The sequence below is a fragment of the Myxine glutinosa genome, chromosome 4 (genome assembly GCF_964187855.1).
Source record: "Myxine glutinosa chromosome 4, kmMyxGlut1.1, whole genome shotgun sequence".
Taxonomy (NCBI): Eukaryota; Metazoa; Chordata; class Myxini; order Myxiniformes; family Myxinidae; genus Myxine; species Myxine glutinosa.
Genome location: NC_136264.1, coordinates 26,883,860 through 26,906,305, shown reverse-complemented (window position 1 = coordinate 26,906,305; position 22,446 = coordinate 26,883,860). Strand labels below are relative to the sequence as shown.

General features: G+C 48.5%; 1 protein-coding gene across 5 annotated transcripts; it reads right to left on the bottom strand.

Annotated features, from left to right (window-relative positions):
• Positions 1-917: 917 nt before the first annotated feature.
• On the bottom strand, positions 918-22,433 carry SPSB4 (splA/ryanodine receptor domain and SOCS box containing 4). Of its 5 annotated transcripts, none has more exons than XM_068112064.2 (3): positions 22,192-22,433; positions 3,569-4,332; positions 918-1,890 (listed from the first exon to the last, which is right to left on the bottom strand). In XM_068112064.2, exons 2-3 carry the CDS (start codon positions 4,266-4,268, stop codon positions 1,763-1,765), a joined length of 828 nt encoding a protein of 275 aa, XP_067968165.1. In that variant the 5' UTR covers positions 4,269-4,332; positions 22,192-22,433; the 3' UTR covers positions 918-1,762. The 5 variants fall into 5 exon arrangements, with proteins under 5 accessions (XP_067968165.1, XP_067968167.1, XP_067968168.1 ...); XM_068112066.2 differs by lacking the exon at positions 22,192-22,433 and adding an exon at positions 21,691-21,758; XM_068112067.2 differs by lacking the exon at positions 22,192-22,433 and adding an exon at positions 21,518-21,677.
• Between the last annotated feature and the right edge of the window lie 13 nt (positions 22,434-22,446).

Genomic DNA, 22,446 nt, shown 5'->3' with positions numbered 1-22,446 from the left:
GAGGGGGTGCAGAGTTTGAGGACGTTGAAGAGTTGTGGTTGGGAGGGGGGGGGGGGGAGGGTGTGTAGAGTTTGAGGATGTTGAAGAGTTGGGGCTTGGGTGGGGGGGGGGGGGGGAGTAGTCGAGTCTGAGGACGTTGAAGATTTGGGGTTGGGAGGGGGTGTAGAGTTTGAGGACGTTGAAGAGTTGGGGCTGGGGGGGGGGGGGGGGGAGGGGGTGTAGAGTTTGAGGATGTTGAAGATTTGGGGTTGGGAGGGGGTGTAGAGTTTGAGGACGTTGAAGATTTGAGGTTAGGAGGGGTTGTGGAGTTTGGGGACGTTGAAGATTTGGGGTTGGAAGGGGGTTTAGAGTTTGAGGACGTTGAAGATTTGAGGTTGGAAGGGGTTGTGGAGTTTGAGGACGTTGAAGAGTTGGAGGTTAGGTGCGGGGGTTGAGTTTGAGTTGAAATGTTTGGGCTTGGGGAGGGGTGGGGGGGGGGGGGGGTGGAAGAGTTGGGATTGGCATGGGGTGGAGTTTGAGGACTTGGTCACATTTGAATTATCTCCATGTATTGTGCATACTTCCAACTTCCCACAAATGTTTAATGGGGAATAGCACCACAAAAGTGAAAACAACCCAAACTTTTGCTCACTACTGTGTTTCAATCCCCCTCCGCACCTCACCCCAACTACCTAGTGTTGCGTTATGGTCAGAGGCCAGTCTTTTGTGCCACACCCCTGATGGGGTTTACTCACCCCTGATCCTTTCCTGGAAGTTTCATTCCAACAGTGCCAAACCTTCATATACCACTTCCAGGAAGAGATTGTGGTGGGAGACGAGGGTGTGCAAGGCTGCATCTTTGATATGGTGGATCACTGAGCAACCAATTATGCAGATAGCAAAAACAGACTTTGTAAAAACTCCACAAAAATAAAGAATAACACAGCTCGTCATTTTTATTGCAATTCTTAAAAAAAAAAACATCCACATGTACACTTAAACATGAGGAAAACGCTTTGTCATTCTGCATGTGACATTGTGTAAAAAATATACAGTCTGAGACAGCTGGATGACGCTGCAAAGATAAAAACAAAATGTGCAAAACAGGAGGTGCAGAGGTAAAGAATGAATAAAGGATGGAAACTGCTTCAAGAGTAGCCGACATCACTACGATAAATCAGTAGCGGAGAATGGCGGAGTGGGGCAGCAGGAAAAAGTAAGGAATTAGTCAGCACGGGTGTCAAAAGTACAAAATTCGGGTTTTAAACTAAAAAAAAAGTTGTCAAATAAAGATGCCATTCAAAAAAGCCAGTGGCATCAAGTAGTAGAACCCTGATGTGCACGATCGGAGGAGCAGATGCATCAAACGCTGGAAAACCGGCAGAGATTTGCGCTACATGGTGATGCCACGTGCAGCAATCCTGTAATATTGCACAACCAGTCGATTAAAACTTCATTCAGCAAAAAGATGCTGCTTTGTCCATAACTAATAATAATAATAATAATAATAATAACAATAATAATAAACAGCCATTAGCAGCAAGGGCTCACAATCGTCCCTTACACTCCTCCCGACATCCTCCCCGCTCCCCACCACCCATTCAAGTTTTCCAGTCGGCACGTTCGCTCCACTGCTGGTGGCAGAATGAAAGTTGCGGATGGGAGGCACAGCCAAGCTAGTTTTGTGGTCGATCAGACATGATGGTGGCTCGGTTATTTCAGGAGGCACAAAATGCCCGCAATGACGTCTGAGCCAATGGTAGGCCTCGCAAACATTGTTCCGTCACTGGTAATGGAGATAAGACTTCAGAGCTGGTGGAAGTGGCAGGAGATCAATGTCCGCCAGTCGATCCCTGCCCAGTGCAGCACGGACAGAACGGCGGCAGAGGTCCAGTAGCGGCAAGGGTTCAGCTGGAAAAGGTGATAGAGAGGTGAGCACAAGGAATGAGGAAGCAATTGGTGAAAAACAAGTTCAAAAGAAAATGAAAAACAGACAAATGAAGATAACCTGAATGAAGAGCTATTTGAATATTTCGAACGTTTGTACTAATGACCAAATAATGTTCATCCAAATTTTAATTCAAACTAACAATTCTGAGGCCACAGGCTGGGGCTCTGCAAATTAGAGGAAAACGGAAGAAGGCAGTTTGAGCAAAGTGAGCACCTGGTGACCAGCAAACGTGATGCCAGACACATGCATCATTTCCTGAGGGGGGCCTTGGAGTGAGGAATGTGCCAAATCAAGAGTGACATCCTGTTCCCAGGCCTTCAGCATGAGCTACTAAGATGAAAAATGGCAATAAAAAAAAGGAACTGCAACGACCAACCGCTTATAATCGGTCAAAAGACTCAGAGGCTACCTTTTTTATCAAAAATCTTTTGATGTGCAGGATGAAGATGAAATAAATAAATGAACTACATGTCCACCAACAACGCGAGTGGAACATCACGAGCGGTGGACAGAGCTATTTCGCCCCGCTCTGCCACCACGAAGGCACGTACGTCACTTGAAAGAGGGTTTGGACACGGTCATACGGTTACAATGGACCGAGTGTGGCTGCAAGGACGTTCGCGGACGTCAGAGAAAAGCCAGGAACATGGAAGACCAAAGGGGATCATTAGCAAATTGAAAGTGACCCGAGCGTGGAGTGGGACGCTAAAAAGTCAAATGTGCTTCATTAACCGGGCAGTTCGACGAGCTCGGCCATATACGAGCAAGTCCTTTTTCAACCCCTCACGAGCCTACTGCATTAAATCTATCGCTTTTGCCTGAACCAATGGGGATGGGGGCGGGAGGGGGGTGTTGGTCAAGTTTTACTGCGACAGTGATGGCTAGACAGAGGGAGAGTGGGTTGGTGCACAATCGTGACCCTGCAGGAAATGGCGCCAGACAAGGCCTGAATCATCCAAAACAGAATTCCAAGGCTTCCTCTACAGAGGCTGATTCTCACACTTGGCATGACCACACAATGTAAAAAGCTTTCTTCTTGGGCACTCCTACATTCCAAAACAGAGTTATGCTCTCCTCATTCGAAGCATCACATCAAATAGGTGTTTTAAACTGCTTTTGTTTCTTGAGGGTGGAGGTGGGTGGGTAAAACGTCCACCCAAGAGGCTTTCAATTTGGAGAAAAATCCTTTGATCAACGCAAGTTAACTGTTGTACAAAGCGTTACAGAAGTTGGGGAGCAGAAAAAGTTAGCTCAATTCAAAGTGGATTTAAGTAAATAAATTTTAAAAGATTCCCGGCTTGGTCATGGTCTGTAGGAGGGAGGACTGTGGGTAGCCGTGCTTTCAAGACACGCACTGAGCCAACGAAAATAACCTTGGAAGCTACTTCGGGGCTTGTAACCTGCGGTCCACTAAGCCTCCTGCAGAAGCAAATTTGGACGGAAAAAGTTCATCCTGCGGCTCTCCTTAACCCCCTCCAGTTGCCGAACGGCTCATTCGCTGGGAATGAAAAATTTGCAATAAAATGGCCACCAAGCAACTGTAGCAAAACCGAAACAATGGTATAGCAAAGTGATGAGCACAACAGCATGAACGTTGAGAGAATGTGTGTGTGCGTGTACCAAATAAAATGCACTCACGGTCCAGCCCGTTGATGTAACGCATGGAGATCTCACAATGTCCCCAAACGGCGCTCAAAATTGGATAAAGTCTCCTGCCCTTAAGGCCACGAAAGGCCACCCCAAGATACCGTCCGTTGACAACAAAACTGAGGGTCCCCTCGTCCATGTCCAGGATCACGAGAAAGGTTTCTGGCACAGCGAAGGCCTCGTCGGGGCCAAGGAAAGATGGGTAACTTGAAGGTGCCTCCATAGCTTTGCCACCGTGATATAGTTTATTGCGACCTAGATCCCAGCCCCATGAGTCTTGCGTGGAGCCAACGAGTGCCGTATAACCGACCGAGTGCAGAGGTGCATTGCGTGTCGCCACGCCAACAACCGCATGCGTACCACGCTGCCTGCCTGGCCATTCGATTTCCCAGGCGTGCAGGCCACGTATAAAGCCCGTCCTTCCTCGAATCGCGTCGGTGCTCTGTGCCACGGGATGCCGGTGGAAGGTCAGTGGGTCTTCCTCCTTCACGAAGATGTTAAGTGAGCGGTCAGTGTCGCTCCAGCCGTGTTGAGATTGCACTTCGTACGTAGCTATTGGAAAGTCGAGCAGCAGGTCAAGGCGTGGAGGACGCCACGAGTCAGGCCCCAGGAGTGCGTGGCGTCGCAATGCACGGCACACCGCTTCAGCATCTTCCAAGTTTTTGACTCCGCCGGAGATCTTCTGACCCATTTTTGCGTCACCACACCTGAGACACAGTCAGCTAGCCAGACGTCCAAGGTTCTGCCAACGTTCACTGAAAAACAGCCAGACAAGCTTGGCTCAATGTTTCAATCGGCAATGGGACTGGCACAATTACATCATGCAACAATTACATCACAACAGATGATCGCAAAACATTTCCAAAAGGCACAGTTTATGCCTCGTGATGTTAAAACATTCAAACAGTGGTTATGCAAAATATTTCAATCAAAAGTACTTTAGAAGGAAACTGCTGACCATTTACAAAGCACGAGCTGATGCTTACATTAAGGGATGATAATAAGCCGACTCTGCAGAGCATGTGGAACCAGAGCAAAGAGACAAACAGACAGACAGACGTGGATAGACATTACAGGAAACCTTAAACACCTAGCACTCTAGCATATCCCATCACAAAGCCACAAAACGGGTGCATTCCCAGCCGTGGCCCCGCGCTCCGCGACCTCCCCAGACATACCTCGCCTCAACGCAGGAAGGCTGTGAGACGGTTTCGGGGGGGGATGTGGGGAAGGAGAGGGTGCAGTGGGAAACGGTCGTCACAAAGCCACAGACCGACTGACTGACAAAGAGGCAAGTCACTCCGTGATCAGAAGGCAGAAAAAGACTTCAGTGGCTTCAATCCCAAGCAGGGCAATTCAAAAGTTGCCGCCGAAAGAGTTCACTTCCAAAGGCGGCTCTGCCGGTTCAACAAAACTGGTATATCAGCAATTCCATGACCCGGGCTGTTCCATTTCTGCTTGGAGAAGCAGGCCGACTTTAAACTTCGTACAAGGGATCTCAAAGATACCAGCAGAAGTCAAAACGGAGCATACGAGCCATCAATGAAAGTTGCCAGGTAAATCCAGGTTCCGAGATGCTCGTGGCAAACCATCTCGATATCCACAGCCCAGCTCTACGGACGCCAGCAGCGTGTGCACAAAAGCCACGAAGGTGAGCCAGTTTAAGCAAACAAGTACGCAAGACGTTTCAAGGTGTGACGCACATGAACAAAAAAAGAATCCACAAAGGTAACCAGAGTGGTTAAATCAAATGCCCCGAGGATCACCTCTTGTTAAATGACATCTACGTGGGCTGGCAATCTCCAAATACCAAGAAAGTGTAAAAATAAAACAAGGTTCCCCTCTAAGCAACCCGACGGCACCACGCGTCAGTGGAAGACCAAAATGTGAACTTTTCACCTGCAAACAACACAGTCGACTCCATTCATCCATCGACTCAGGTGCTCAACAACTTTGCAGCTCAACTAACAGCCCTGTTGATTAATAAGGAACCAACTACTTATTACGTATGAATGTGAAGGGGGAAAATGGGGATGTAAGGGAATGATGGTTGATAATGTATACGACGAGGGCACGGAAGAGCAGTGACCCCTGTTACCCTAAGACCCCATCTGCTGGAGCATGACCCGGGGGTAAAATCCAAAAATTAATTACATATTTCATGCGTCCTCCAATGTTGATTACGTATACAAACTTTCATTTAAACAAAAATGTTTTAAAATGTACCCACGACTCCATTTTTGTTATTTGACCTTTTGATCCCACTCCAGGGGACAGGGCCAAAAATATACTGATCTTGCACCTTCATGTCATGTGGTGATCATGACTACCAAGTTTGGTGAATTTCTGCACAACCGTTTAGGAGGCGATTAAATGATGGACGGACAGAAGACAGAGGGTCGGATGGGGGGTGGGAGGCGGACAGGGTGGAGGGGCAGACGGGGAGGGGGGGGGGCAGACGGGGAGGGGGGGCAGACGGGGTGGAGGGACAGACGGGGAGGGGGGCAGACGGGGAGGGGGGCAGACGGGGATGGGGGGCAGACGGGAGGGGGGCAGACGGGGAGGGGGGCAGATGGGGAGGGGGGCAGACGGGGAGGGGGGCAGACGGGGAGGGGGACAGACGGGGGCGGGACGGGACAGACGGAAGGGACGGGACAGAGGGACAGACAGAAGGGACGGGACAGAGGGACAGACGGAAGGGACGGGACAGAGGGACGGGACGGGGACAGACGGGACGGGACGGGGACAGACGGGACGGGACGGGGACAGACGGGACAAGACAGACAGACGAGACAGACGGGACAGACGGGACAGACAAAGGGACAGATGAGACGAGACAAAGGGACAGACGAGACAAGACAAAGGGACAGACGAGACAGACAAAGGGACAGACGAGACGAGACAGACAAAGGGACAGACGAGACGAGACAGACAAAGGGACAGACAGAAGGGACAGACGAGACAGACAAAGGGACAGACAGACAGCCCATTACAATATCTCTCTGGTTTTATGTTTTTAAAGTGTGGGGATAATAATCACTCAGAAGTGGTCTTCACAGATTTCACACTCACCTGTATCCAGTGTAAAAACAAATCAATGTCAAAGCGTATACAATTAACAAAGCCACAACCAGGAAAGGTAAAGGATTTAATTCAAAGTCAGAGGGGCTTTGAAGCACGTTTCTGTTAATGAGAAATATTGAAGTGAACAACATTGCAAATGGAAACTCATTTCCTGCATGACGAAGACTTTTCTGAGACGAGTGGCGATTATCCCACTTACTTCTCCAGACTCGGTGGTGTAAATGTCATGGTGTCTGCTCCGAGTCTGGGAGGTTGGCGGCTCAAACCCTGGTCGAATCATACTAAAGACTTCAAATAAGTTTTGGCGCCATACTTTCATGAGCCTCCTGGTAAGCCCCCGATGTTTGGCCGAAAGAGATTTGTTTTGGAATTTTGGCAAAACTTGCCAACATGGGAAATTCCTCACTCTTCACAAAGGACACAACAACAACAACAACAACAGGCATTTTAAGGCCATTTTCCCTGCTAGAGCGGGAGTTAGCCTTGCGGTTCCCATGACAATCTTCTCCATTTTGCCCTATTTTCTGCATCTCCCCTTGTTAACTCCCTTGCCCGCATTTCTTCTTCCACCATCTTCAGCCAAGTCTTTCTCGGTCTTCCCCGTCCTCTACTTCCTTCTACATTCATTTCCATCACTCTTCTCAAGCAGTCACTTTCATCCTTCCTCAACACATGACCAAACCATCTCAACCTGTTCCTCTTCACAGGCTCTATTCCCATCATCTTTCGCAATTAATCATTTGTCTTCCTCTCTCTCAACGATACTCCACACATCAACCGAACCATTCGCATTTCCACCCTTTCCAGCCTTCGTTGCTGCTGTACGTTCATTACCCATGTCTCGCTCCCATAAATCATAACACTTCTCACACATGCAGCATACACCTTTCCCTTCAGCTTCAACGACACTCCCCTCCTCGTGAGCACGCCACTTGGTTCCCGAAACTTCTTCCATGCACATCTCACTCTAGCAACCGTTGCCGAGTCTGATCCACCTTCTCCATTCAGCATGTCTCCTAGGTAACAAAATTCCTCACTCTTCACAAAGGACACAGTGGGATGTTTAACATCCACCACCCAATGCTAGCAGATGAGACCCCCAGCTTAATGTCCATGTGAGGAATGTCCCGGGAAGCACCAATCCAACAGTCTATAGTTTGGGTTGGAAATGAAACACCAAGGTAAAAATGTGCTACCTCTATACCTGTTGGACAAACATGGCAGTTACACCGAATAAATCTAATCAGGAGGCATGTTTGACGCCAAGGTGGCTAAACATCTGGATCACCATGGTGACCAGCGGTACACACACACACACACACACACACACACACACACACACACACACACACACACACACACACACACACACACACACACACACACACACACACACACACACACACACACACACACACACACACACACACACACACACACACACACACACACACACACACACACGATATTATGCAAAACAATGTAGAGTAGAACCTTGGAGCACCAGCTCTTTAACTTACACTTGCTCAAAGCAAACAACCCGCAAGCACAACATGCTCAACTTAAAAAGCCAACAAGTACCAAAAATAGGAGGGAGGCCTTTAGGCAACCACACCCAGGCACCTGAAGGGCAACTCTGTGTGTAATAGAGACGGTATACGAGAGACAATCATCACTACGTCACAACACTCCCACAATCCTCAGCACAACACACACGTGGTAGGTCGGTGCGAGCCCCGAGGGAATCACGTCTCGCCATCTGCCATCGGCCCTTCCCCTGGTGCTGCTGCGTCACAGCTCGGAGTGCTGAGCGGCTCCTGGAATTGCAAAACTGTGACGTGCCGAGTTAGCAAGGGCACCAAAGGGAGGCAGGATACCAAAGGGAGGCCTACTTTCCTAAGTAAGTGATACGCTATCCTTAGATGTCAAAAAGAGTAGGGATACACGCAGCAATAGAACGCAAAATGTCATAGAACGCAAATTACAGAACTTCCGACACTAAATGCATTTGATCATGCAACGATTCGCTTCGGCATTATACATTCCCTATGTGCGCACGTTTGATATCGAGGAGGGCGGAGAGGAGGGAAAACTCCTCGACATTGCGTTGCTTCATTCGAAATTCACATTTTTGCCTTTTCCTGCAACGTCCTTCGACAAAGTAGGTGAGTGTTCCAAGTCCCGGCACCCTGGTCAAGTCCCAAATCAATGCCCCCAATTCATGAGCTTGTGAATCGAGGTTCTGGACACCATTAGCTGCCGCTCTGACAAATGTTCCATGGAAGAGCCAGAGAAAAACCACAGGGATAAACAAAGGGAGAGAAAACTACTTTGGACAAGGACGAGCTTGTACGTATTACATGCAAAGGACACCGTGGGATGTTTAACTCCATTGGGAGACGTCAATGTACTTTTACATGAATTACCGTGACATTAGCAGATGATCAACAAATCACAATGGGGTAAGCCATAGTAAAGTGGACCATCATGGGAAAGCAGGGACAGCCAGGCCTAGAGGTAAACACACTCGCTTGTCAGCTCTATCCGTCCTGGGTTCGAAACTTGACCAAGCTATAAGCGGTCATCGTGGTGTTTCACAGGCAAAGCAGTTAATCATCCATATGTGTGTGTGTGTGTGTGTGTGTGTGTGTGTGTGTGTGTGTGTGTGTGTGTGTGTGTGTGTGTGTGTGTGTGTGTGTGTATGTGTGTGTATACATGTGGGTATAATAATAAAAGGCAGTGTCAGTCCGTCCGTCTGTCTGTCTGTCTGTCTGTCTGTCTCCTCCACAACTCCAAAACCATGAAACCTAGCGGCCCCAAACTTTGCATGCATACACCTGGACCTCCAACAGATTGCAAGGATGAGAAAACTGGGTGTTTGGGTGTTACAACACACTTTTTGAAGATGATTAACGAGATGCTCATAAGAAAACAGGACCGAAAGTCTATTAACGGCGTAGCCGGGCTTGTAAAATATTATAAACCACAAACACATACGATTACCTTTTCAAACAGTCGCTAATGCTGTTTGTAACATTAAACAAAGAAATTTGGAGGAATCCAGACATCCCTGAGGTAAGTTTTACTTACAGAACTGAGCAAAGATCTACTGTAATCTATATACTTCACAAGGGGTGGAGGTGTGGTCATTTACCAAGCAGCTAGCTAGCGCTTGCCAAGCCAGTCGTTCCTTAACAGTTTTGATGTCAGTAACAGTCAATGGCGGATGAAGGGAAAACCGCCCAACATGCAGTTGGCAATGCGAATTGCAATTGACGAAAAGGGGGGAATGGAAGTGTTGGGAGTGGGAATGAAGGGAATCTATCTCTTTCACTGGTGCAATGGAGTATTTCAATTAATGGAAGACACAGCCTTACCCTAAAACACAGAATAAGATATAACTATCGAACAGGGGTATTCTATTTATTGGCTGACGCGTATGCTTGTGGACTAATTATGGGATGCCCTTTTACCTTTACACAGCTCCGGAGGCAGGGGGCGCAGAATAAACAATAATAATAATAATAAAGCACACAATCAAAAAAATATACAGTCCTCATATCCGCAACACTGCACCCTCCTCCTCTTAGGCACGTCCCGGGCCTACAACTTTTTTTATTTAGTGTGACACGTAGGTGTAGTTCCCTCTACTTTTAACCTGACCCTGAGTGCGACAGTTTTAAAACATAAATAAATGTGTCCCGCTGCTCCATTGCACCCTGCCTAACAGACTTACGCCCACAGTTAACCGAATTGCGGAATTGTCTTCAAACTACACACTGACGGTGGGGAGCATTATTTACAATGACGCTATTTTTATTTACAAGACTAATCCAGGACCTGTGATTGTTCTTTCTGGGGGGAAGACAGTCTGCTCTGCATCAATGCACCATGAACGCACCCAAAAACGCACCAATACACACCCAAGCACCAATCGGTGCAGTCACCATTGTTCATCAATGTTCAATCAAAATAAAATCAACAACCCCTAATCCTGCAGGTGGTCTCTTGCTCTTCGGCTCCCTCTGCTGGTTATTATTATTGTCTTCCAGTTGTTGTCATTCTTTCATTTTCTTACTGGCGGCCTATTTGCAATAAAGTGTGCCCAACGTGTCCATTTTTATTTATTTTATTTATGGCCCACAGGGCCGACTACGTGTGGTTCACCTGTGGGGCATCGGTGCCCTGTGGCCAAGGTCCGCCAGCAAGATTTCGGGCCCTCATGGCCGGTTCCAGCAGAGGGGCCATGTCCCAACCCATGGGGTCCATAAGTGGTGCTCGGCCACAGACATGTGGTCCATAATGTGGTGCATCGATGCAGACAGCTGGTTCTGGGAATTCCGGGCGCACAATGGAGGACTCACGCACGCTCCCCTCGGCACCCAATGGCGCACAGGTCATGTGGGAGACAAAAGAGACAATTGAGCGAGGGGTAAGGTCACAAGGGTACACATCAATAAGGCAATGCAAGGCGAAATGCGTACGGAGGGCGAAGTGAGAAAGCTCGTCCCTACCGTACGTCACCCCCCTGTCACCTACACTACCCTTGCCCTTACCCCATATTTACAAAATCTACCCATTTACAAATTCGTCACTACTGTCACGTCTTCCCCATATTTCTCCTATACCAAATTCGTCTCCACAATCCCTCTACTTCAAAATTTGCCATCACCAAATTCATCATCAATCCTCATAAGGAGGAAGAGATGGAACATCAAAGCACAATGTCACACCCACGTCATGATGCGTCTCACAATCCAAACATTTGCACAGTAAAAAATAATCAAAACATGGCATGGTGTGGAGTACCTGTCACCTCAGGTGAGTGGATGCAGATGGTGCGAGGAGACTTCATCCTAACTACTTTCTAAATGACATTAACACACTTTACACTACCCGGGGTCTTTCCCCGCCAATCCATTGGCCAACTTACACTATGGGTTCTAAAAACCAATTCCCATTGACCAAACTGTGGTGCTTCTCAATTTGGGGTCTCACTCCCCCGATTCATCTCCCGGTGCCCTTGCACAATTTCTGGGCTGTGACGTGTAGCTCTCCCAGCAGGTCTACCCACCTGCACACCTCCACCACTGTAGTTGCCACCCGAGCTTACCTAGCTCCTCACCCTAACCTAACTAACTGGGGAAGACCCCCCTGGTTCTGTCACCCCTTGGTGCCCTCTGGCACTGGGCTACCCGGGTCCGTCCTCCGGATCCTCGGGCCCCATCCACAACAACTACCGGCTCCCAGAGCCCACCTGCGGCCTCACCTAGCCGACATCCTCACAGTGGTGGAGTGCCCAAACCAACTACACACACTAACAGGCTACACGCCCAGCCATTTCCACAACACTAATGCACCCATCCAAAGACCATTCTTTCACCCGCACCACAGATGCCAATATCCAACCACAATTTACCTGTACCCTCTACCTAACACTTACACTACCCGCCCCGGGTATCCGTGATGGGGGTCCACTCTTCCCCCATTCACACCTTCGCACCATCCACTCCACTCCACAATTTCCACCATACTCACTCCACGACCATCCATTCCAATACTCCATACCATTTATTCCATACACCTGTCCTCCATTCACCTGTCGTTGCACACCTGTGCAATCATACCTGGTGCCACCTGCACCCTCCTCCTCTTCCTGGACCAGTTGGTCAACACAACACACATCACCATCACTCACTCATACACTGCTCCACACACCTGTTCAGTTGCACACTTGTGCAATCACACCTGTTCAATCCTCAAACACACGGCATCATCTCATCTAACTACTCCCCTCTGAAACTTGCGCTTCCCAGTCGTCCCTTTAAACTATTGCGCTCCCACGTCATTATCATCCACTCTACTCTACCTGCGTCCCCACTACGGGTGTCATTGTCACTAACTAACCTTAACGTTACCTAATGTCATCGTCTAGGTCCCTACACACAATATCCTAACCCACCCGGGCTAGTTTTCACTGCCATCAACCCCATAATCTATTGCTCCTTTGCCCCCCTCTGTGAGGGATGGTGGATTGCCCATCCCACCACATCGGGGATGTCCTACTATCAATTTCGCTCGTCCAAATTCAACAAATCAAAAATTTTCCAATTACTGCCAATTCTATTCACTTTTCTAAATTTCGTATCAAATCACTATCACTATCACTATCACCATCATCACAGTCCGCTATATCCTAGCCTCGGTGCGTCGTGACATCATTAAACTCGGTTCGTAAGGCCGAGCAATGAATTCGGGTGGTTTGGTCGCCTGCAGGTTGAATCCGTCCGGCTTTCGGTTCAAGGGAGGTGGTTTGGTTGGGCCGAGGTTCCACGCACCATCTCGGCGCGGCACCTTGCGGTCCCGGGCCCGATGGCTCAATCTCCCCCGGTCGGAACCCCGTCCCCACGAGGGGGCACCGTTCCGCTTCCTCCCACTCGCCCTTGAACCGGACCGGTCGCCTCGCCCGCCAAGGCCCGGACTCGACCGTGCGGGGCGGGGCCAAGCCCGAATCGGCAACGACGCTTCGAAGAGAAACGACGCAGCTTCGATCCGCGCCGGGCCCTGCATCCAACAAAGCACGCCGCGCCCCGAGCGCTCGCATCGGCTATCCGTTGCCCTAACCGCTAACCCGGTTACCGTCGATGCTTCACTTGCATGCTCACACGCATACGCTACCCCTTTCACCCTCACAAAACCCGGCGTTCCAACGCCGTCCGTACATTCCACCAACGTACTCCCTGTTACACACCACACCTCTCGCGCACACTCGCTGTTCGCACACTCCTTTAACACACCTCGCGCACCGTCTTGCGCACTCTCCCTCGGTACGTACTCCGTACCACTCACCATGGGCGTGCACTCTTGCATCCACCCACTAACGCGCTCAGATGGGCTCTCCCACTCTCGCGCTACTACCAACTCAGGTGTGCTTTCTCGCACACCTTCGCCGTTCATCCCATGCGTGCATCCTCGCACCCGCTCCACCACCAACTCACTCCTCGTGTCACTCTCACCCTCGCACGTACACTCCGTACACCCCGACGTGCATTCTTGCTCGCACTCGGTTTCACTCCCACACGTTATAACACACCCACTCGCCGACGCACACTTTTTCCTCACACACGTGCCATTTTTACTCACACGGGACCCTTCACCAACGCCCGGATGCCATATCGATCCCAATCGCGTGAAAATTCTTTTGTCGCTAAACATCCTTTTACAAAATCTCCCCGCACAATACACAGCACGTCTCACCTTCGGGGTTCTTCTTCCTCCCTGCACCAAAACCTGCAAACTTCCATTTGGATTAGCGAGTACATCATCATGATTTGAGCAGGGACTTTGTACATTTTCCATTTCTCCCTGCAATTCCCGGGCTACCTCCGTCATCTCTTCAATTTCAATGCCCACTTCCGCTTTTTCTTTACTCACCTCGACGACCGTTGGCTTTAATAAAATTCCCTCTACCTCATCGGTCCCCGGCTTTTCCAAACCCCGTGTCGCGATTTCTACCCCCGTCATTGTACCCGTGCTTTCCTCCGCTTCGCTCAACCCGCGCTTCTCGACCCGCGTTACCTCCTCGTGCACCCCTGGGACCCTCTCGCCCACCATGCGATCCATGGTCTCCCCACATTTTTGCATGCGGTCACCCATTCTGTTGGTTATTGCTTCAATTTGGTTTCCCAATCGCTCCCCCATTCTGTTTTCCATTTCCTCCATTTCCCTGGCTCTTTTTTCGTTGTCGCACTTCGACTCTGCCATGTATTCGCTAAACCGTGCCATGAACTGCTGCATGTCAAACGGCTGCATGTTAAAGCCCGCTGATACAGCGGGCTCGGCTACCGCGCGCTCGTGCGAGGCGCCTTTTTGCGCGCCTGAAACCTCGTGCGCGAGAGCGCCATTTTGTGCGCCCGATACCACCTCAACCACATTGCCAATGTTCTCCTCCTCTCTTTCATCCACATACATTTCCCCGAGGTCCTGGGTCGATTCTACCCCGTCTATCTCTCCCACCGGCATCCCGTCGCCTTGACCAGCCATGGCGCGATTTCAAAATTCGGGTTTTGTAAAACAAAAGCAATTTCGGTACTTTGTAATTTTGAGCGCGTTAAGCGCGCTTCGGGTCCGATCTCACTTCCTGACACCAATTTGTTACTGATCGCGGTTTAGGATGTTGTTTGCCGAGCGAAGGCTCCGCGACCGAACAGTTGTTCCCCGACTCACCCGATTCGCCCAGAACTTTGGCCGTATCGCACCGCAGCTGCCCAATCTGGAAAAGACTAAAACGACGAAATGCAAAGAGGAAAAGGAATAAGACGAGAAGACGGACAGAAGAGTAATTGGATTTATTATACACACAAGCAAAAAGAAAGCAGTCACGTTTATTTACAACACATAAGACGCAGGTGACACAGTGCAAATACTGGCTTATACAGACTTAATTAAATAACCAGGGACAAGACACACAGAACAAACTCACGTACACAAGAAGGGTGTAAAGGCAGGAGGTGGCTGGCTGGAGGGAGAGGAAGGTCCAAGGGGGTCCTGCAGCACGATCGGCGCGTTTAGCAGCCGCCGTTCCTTCGCGGCCCTGCTCAAAACCGCCGTCCAGGCCCCAAGCGGCTGTTGGGTGTTGTTGCTGCTGTGGCCGCCGCTTGCTTTGCCAGGACTCGTCTGACTCGTCTGGTCCAAACCCTCAACTCAACAACACTCTTGCACGTCTCCCTGTCCAACCACTCTTTCTCTCTTGGTCCAACCACTCTCTCTTTCTTGGTCCAACCACTCTTTCTCTCTCTTGGTCCACTCACTCCGCAACACCGACCCCCCCACGCTTCTTGCGCGCGCGCCTTTATAGCGCCTCCGGCGATCAAGCCGCCGGCCTTCAGGACACGCCCATCGGTGTGCTCACCTCGGCCCTGGTTGGTCACGCGACCCTCTGGCTCCGCCCTTGATGACGACGGGCGGGCACGCCCCTCTTCCCCGACCCGAGCACATGTTCAATGGTGGTTTTGGAGGGGATGTAATTGGCAATCGAGGCTTGGCAATGACGAAAGGGGATGTGAAAGGAAATGGAGATTTTGGGGAGGGGAATGAAAGGGGATCTATTCTCTTTCACTGGTGCAATGGAGTACTTCAATTAATGGGAGACACAGCCTTACCCTAAAACACAGAATAAGATATAACTATCGAACAGGGGTATTCTATTATTGGCTGACGTGTATGCTTGTGGACTAATTATGGGATGCCCTTTTACCTTTACACAGCTCCGGAGGCAGGGGGCGCAGAATAAACAATAATAATCTATCTATAATTCCAGTAATCTCTGTGTGTCTGTCTGTGTGTCTGTGTGTCTGTGTGTCTGTGTGTTTGTCTGTGACCGCTGTTTCTCGACAACCACGGGTCCGATATACTTGAAACTTGCCAGGTATATTGCTGGGGACCCGAGGATGTGCCTTTTCAAGGTTTGTAATTAATCGGACAAGTACCTACCGAGCTATGTCCAAAAAACGCTTCAACCAATCAGAGAGCAGCGAGCTATCACGTGTGCCGAACCGTTAATGCAATGCAAGCGTTAATGCGTTAATGCAAGGCTTTTCTTTTTTTCCCTCTTCTCTTTCTACTTTTCCTTGCGATTAAATTGCAAACAGCCAAAATACGTTGGCGCTAATTGAATAATTGGCCATTAACACTAAAATAATCGTAACTGCGATATGCCAACTTCCGGACAGTGCAGCCTTCCATGTTGTTGTTGTTTGCAGCAGCTGTTTGCAGCAAGGCAAGGCTTTTCTTTTTTTCCCTCTTCTCTTTCTACTTTTCCTTGCGATTAAATTGCAAAAAGCCAAAATACGTTGGCGATAATTGAATAAATGGGCATTAATAGATAGATAGATAGATATGCGATATGCGAACTTCCGGACAGTGTGCGCGTTACGAGCTGACCGCCATTACGGTACGTAATTCGATTTCTTATGCGCATTATTTCTCCCAATTCAGTCAGAGCGAAGGGCGGAAGCGAAGAGCGTTGTTATTTTTTGTTTACGGGCGTACGGGCGGGGTAGAGCGTACGGGTAGCGTTTTTTTTTTTTTTTGGCAAGGAACGGGCACCCACGTACGGGCAATGCCCTAGTAATAATAAAGCACACAATCAAAAAAATATACAGTCCTCATATCCGCAACAATATATATATATACGCATATACACTGGATTGGCAATTGGCAACGGCCACACCTCATTATACAAAATGACGACATTTGATGTTTTAAATAAAGAACCCAATGTCATCATACCACAGCAACCAAAATATGGATTTTACACTGAGGCAATGAAAGGAATTTCCAGCAGAGACAGACACCAACACCAACAGCAACACCCACGTGTAAAAACAATCGAAATACTGTTGAGTGGAACAAGAGGAAATTACACAAACGAGTCCAACTTGGAAAAATCCAAGAACAACAAGGATAGCCCACAATTCCCTGGTGTTATAAGATTTATTTTTCTGTCCAAACAAGAAAATAGAGCAAACAAACGAACAGCCAATGTGTGACTCAATGAGCATTTTTATTTAATTAATTAATTGGGAATAAAGCTTGTGCTTTGAAAAAACCCATTTCCACCAACTCAGGCCAGAACTTTATTTTTCAACCAAATTCCCTCTCCTTTACACAATGTGAACATGATCTACGTACAATCACCGTCATGTACAAATATGTGTGACAACCAATATTGTTCAAATGTACACACCAGACGTCTCCATGGTGTTTGAAGCAGGGCAGCAGGAAAATCAAGCCATGATTAGAAACAAAACATCAAAATGTCTAAAACATCCAAAAGATTTTTTTCCCCAATGTCGGCAATATTCCATCAAATTGCAGCGTAATCTGTAGACACGTTTTGTGGCAGATCGTCCGGACAGAGGGAAGACGGACCAGGGCCCCGACACCGCAACTCGGCGGGCAATTTAATTACACAGCAAAACGGCGCAATTTGGCAGGTAGTCATACAGTTAGCATCTTGCACAAATGGGCCACCGCATCAGCCACAGGTGACGACATTTAAACGTGTTTTCAAAGATGAAAAAGACAACCACCCACTTGTCGTCATGGGTCACGTCCAAGGCCCAAAAACTACACGGCATAGCATGCTCTACGGTCCCAATGAAATCGAATAGAAATGGCTGCGGTCATCTTCAAAAATAGTGGTGGGGGGGAGTGGGTAGGGATCGGCACACAATGAAAAAAAATAATAGCAATAATAATCACAAAAAGCAGATAGTTTGGTTTCGTTTCTGAGAAAAAGAACTGGTTTAATAAATCACGCTTGTAGATTTTACGGAATGCAATACATACCTGGTGACACAAATTGTACTACAGCAGAAAATATTCGTTATTTTCTCTTCCACCTGCTCATCTCGGTGGGTGAAGATCGTTATACTCGAGAAACCCAAGCTTTATGCTCACCTCCACTCCTTTGTCCCCGCTTTTGTCTGATGTATGCGCGTTTTCCGGAGTCTGTCTTGTTCTCGGCAACCCGGTCCTTCGGGACAGCATCCCATCGATGTCATGGAGCCTCCTGCACCCATCGTATTATTGCTCACCCTGCTCCTGCCTTTACAAAATGATGTACCCACCACTATTTGTCTGTCTCGTCTCCTCAATTCTGTTACTACATTCCAACGCTGCCATAAGCCTGGACCTGGATGCGCGGTATAAAACTAGAACGTCACTGGGTTGAGAGCACACCTCCTCCAGGCTGAACAGTCTATGTTTTGTATCCCACCGATAGGCCGGATCTGGATTCGGACATGAACCAAATTCTAACCGGCTTGTTCTTGTCACCTAACCAACTCATCCACCTAGTTTAGTCATAACTAGTCAGCAACTTTTTGAAATATCATGTTATATAATCGCTTTTCACCCAATCTATCAATGGTGACGAATCACTTTTTTAAAAAATTAAATAATTCTCGTATCCGAATTCATATTCAGATCTTCACCAAAATTGAATCGATTCGACTCCGTCATACACCCAACCTGTGCACCAAGTTTCGTCCAAATCCGTCCATAGCTTTGAGACATCGTGCTATATAATCGGTTTTAGCAATTATTTTTATAGTTTTTATAATTTTTATATTTATATAATATTTATATAATAATTTATATAATAATAAATAATATATTTATATAATAATTTATAATTATAATATTTTTATAATTCAATTATAGTTTTCACTCAATAGTGAATTATTATTATTTTTTAACTCAATGGTGAAGAATCACTTTTAAAATTCTAGTGAACAGATCTGAATCGTCACCAAAATCGAATCATTTAGTCCTCGTCACATACCAAAGCCGTCCACCATATTTCGTCCGAATCCGTCCACGCGTTTTTGAGATATCCTGGTCGCAGACAGACAGACAGGGATGAAAACATAACCTCCATCCACCTTCGGTTGCGAAGGTAACTAGAACGGCAATCGGTAGAGCCACACCTCCGCCAGGCCGAACACTTTATGATTTGTACCCCACTGATAGGCCGGATCTGGATTCGGACCTGAACCAAAATTGAATTGCCTTGTTCTCATCATCTAACCAACTCTTCCATAATGTTTTGTCATAATCCATCCACAACCTTTTGAAATATCATGCTGTATAACAGGTTTGGCCCCATCTCGAAATTTTGAAGAATCGCTCAAAAAAATAAAAATAATAATAATAATAATAATAATAATAATAAATAAATAAATAAAAACCTCATTCAGATCCGAATTTGGTTCTTCACAAAAAAACAACCAATTTGTCCGAGTCACACACCAAAACTGTTCACAAAGTTTCGTCTGAATGCGTCCTGAACTTTCTGAGATATCCTGTTCACAGAGAGACAGACATGGGTGAAAACATAAGCTCCGTTGACCTTAGGTGGCAGCGATCAAGGTGAGTGACCAATTGTGCGATACGGTCTCACCATAATCGCATTTCCTAAACAGTTTGCGTTTTCTTTTTTCTACTTTCAATGATCATTTTACAATCTGTGTACAAGATCCACATCTTCCAAGTCCTTGTTTCCGTTACCTGCAGCGTCACTTAGCTCTTTGATGAGCCTCATTTTGGATAGTTTCGATAACCCGAACAAGTTTCACGTGAAACAAATTCAATCCACAGATATATGCTCCAAAATCCTATTTTATTAGAAGCTGGGAAAGGGTCATCTACTTAATACATATGCAAAGTTCAACAAGACTCAAGAGGGATAATGGTCAGGGCATCTGCTTTGTGTCTGACAGGTCGGTGGTTCACACCAGTCCCCAGCCGAGTCATACCAAAGACTGGTACGTGCTGATTCCTCGCTTGACTGATAATTTTAAGAGGATTGAGCATCGATGGACAAGCAACCATAGGTTGGCATTCATTGCGCAGGCTTGATGGGCTTAATGGACTCTCCTGCATTGAAGATATTTTTAAGGGAACATTCATACTATAAAGTGAGGGATAAATTGAGAGGAATGAAGAGCGGGGATGACAGGAGCAAGAAAGGATGACAGCTAACCCTAACAACTCTCCCATCCTCCTCTTCTCTCCCATCCTCCTCTTCTCTCCCATCCTCCTCCTCCTCCTCTCTCCCATCCTCCTCCTCCTCCTCTCTCCCATCCTCCTCCTCTTCTCTCCCATCCTCCTCCTCCTCCTCTCTCCCATCCTCCTCCTCCTCCTCCTCTCTCCCATCCTCCTCCTCCTCCTCTCTCCCATCCTCCTCCTCCTCCTCCTCTCTCCCATCCTCCTCCTCCTCCTCCTCTCTCCCATCCTCCTCCTCCTCCTCCTCTCTCCCATCCTCCTCCTCCTCCTCCTCTCTCCCATCCTCCTCCTCCTCCTCCTCTCTCCCATCCTCCTCCTCCTCTCTCCCATCCTCCTCCTCCTCCTCCTCTCTCCCATCCTCCTCCTCCTCCTCCTCTCTCCCATCCTCCTCCTCCTCCTCTCTCCCATCCTCCTCCTCCTCCTCTCTCCCATCCTCCTCCTCCTCCTCCCCTCTCCCATCCTCCTCCTCCTCCTCTCTCCCATCCTCCTCCTCCTCCTCTCTCCCATCCTCCTCCTCCTCCTCTCTCCCATCCTCCTCCTCCTCCTCTCTCCCATCCTCCTCCTCCTCCTCTCTCCCATCCTCCTCCTCCTCCTCTCTCCCATCCTCCTCCTCCTCCTCTCTCCCATCCTCCTCCTCCTCCTCTCTCCCATCCTCCTCCTCCTCCTCTCTCCCATCCTCCTCCTCCTCCTCTCTCCCATCCTCCTCCTCCTCCTCTCTCCCATCCTCCTCCTCCTCTCTCCCATCCTCCTCCTCCTCTCTCCCCTCCTCCTCCTCCTCTCCCATCCTCCTCCCTCCCATCCTCCTCCCTCCCATCCTCCTCCTCTCTCCCATCCTCATCCTCTCTCCCATCCTCCTCCTCTCTCCCATCCTCCTCCTCTCTCCCATCCTCCTCCTCTCTTCCATCCTCCTCCTCTCTTCCATCCTCCTCCTCTCTTCCATCCTCCTCCTCTCTACCATCCTCCCGCTCTCTACCATCTTGCCCCTCCTCTCTCTCCTACCATCCCACCTCTTTCCCTCCCTCTCCGTTTTTTTCCCCCTCTCCCTCCTACACCTCCTCCTCCCTACTCCTCTCCCACCTCCTCCTCCCTACTCCTCTCCCCCCTCCTCTCCCCCCTCCTCTCCCCTACACCTCCTCTCCCTCCTCCTCTCCCCTACACCTCCTCCTCCCTACTCCTCTCCCTCCTCCTCCTCTCCCCCCTCCTCTCCCCCCTCCTCTCTCTCCCTTATCTCTCTCCCTTATCGTTCATTCCTTTGTTTGTTGTGTGCTTACACCTGTGACCCACCTGTCGATAAGTTGCTTGCCATTTGTCACCTCGCTCTTCCATGAGCCGAGATTTTGCATTAAAGAGTTTCTTTGTTATTCTGTACCCCGCCATTATTATATTCCAGGTGAAGGAATCGAACCCACACCCGAAATGTTCACACAACAAGGCTTTATACCAATTCCAGCACTCACCGGACAAGTTGCCGAAATAAAAAGTAATAACAATAAGTAAACTGTGCCAAAGGTGACAGGAAGCAGAATGTACAGCGGAAGTGACGACATCACACCAGGTAATAACGAAACTCAACCAACGTGCAGAACCCGAAAGCATTTCCTCTTTTTCCTTCGTGCGGCGAAGGTCGAATGATCAGAAAACGAGACAGGACATTGGAAATAAAGCAATAAACCTTTTTTTTAAAAACAAGTCCTGCTCGTTGCGTCACCAATCACCATCCGATGACGTCATAGCAGCACTCAGCAAGTCACAAAGCAAGTTGACGCGACGGCGTCGACGAGGGAAACTCGGCCAAAGTGGCGCGGAAAAGGTCGAAGGATAAAGTTTGTACACAACACATTCATCGTATACATATTGTTTGAGGACTTTGTCTTCACAGGACATTTCATTCAAAGTGCGAGATCACATCGATTAGTGAGCAGACGCAGTGAGGCGATGGGAGTAAAGTGCGGACAGACCTGAGTGGAGCCGGAGAGACGTTGGGTCAATGTGGCCTGACCGGCCCATCAGCTCTGGGGAGGCGGATAGCGATGCTCATGGGGGATAATGTCCACAATTTAGACTCGATGAGCACGGAGAGTCGCTAACTTTCCCGCTTTCAAACCACACGACTCTCCTGTCCTTCCTTCCGATCCACGAGTGCATTCAAGGTACAGCTGCAACTGCTGCACTGTTTCCGTTATTATATAGATATATATATAAATATATATATA

What these genes read in the sequence shown, in the direction of transcription:
- SPSB4 (XM_068112064.2), bottom strand. Translation starts at nt 4,268, where the DNA reads ATGGGTCAGAAGATCTCCGGCGGAGTCAAAAACTTGGAAGATGCTGAA. An exon ending in TTACATCAACGGGCTGGACC is followed by an intron (nt 1,891 to 3,568) that starts GTGAGTGCATTT and finishes CACCTTTTCCAG; the next exon opens with CTGAACCCTTGCCGCTACTG.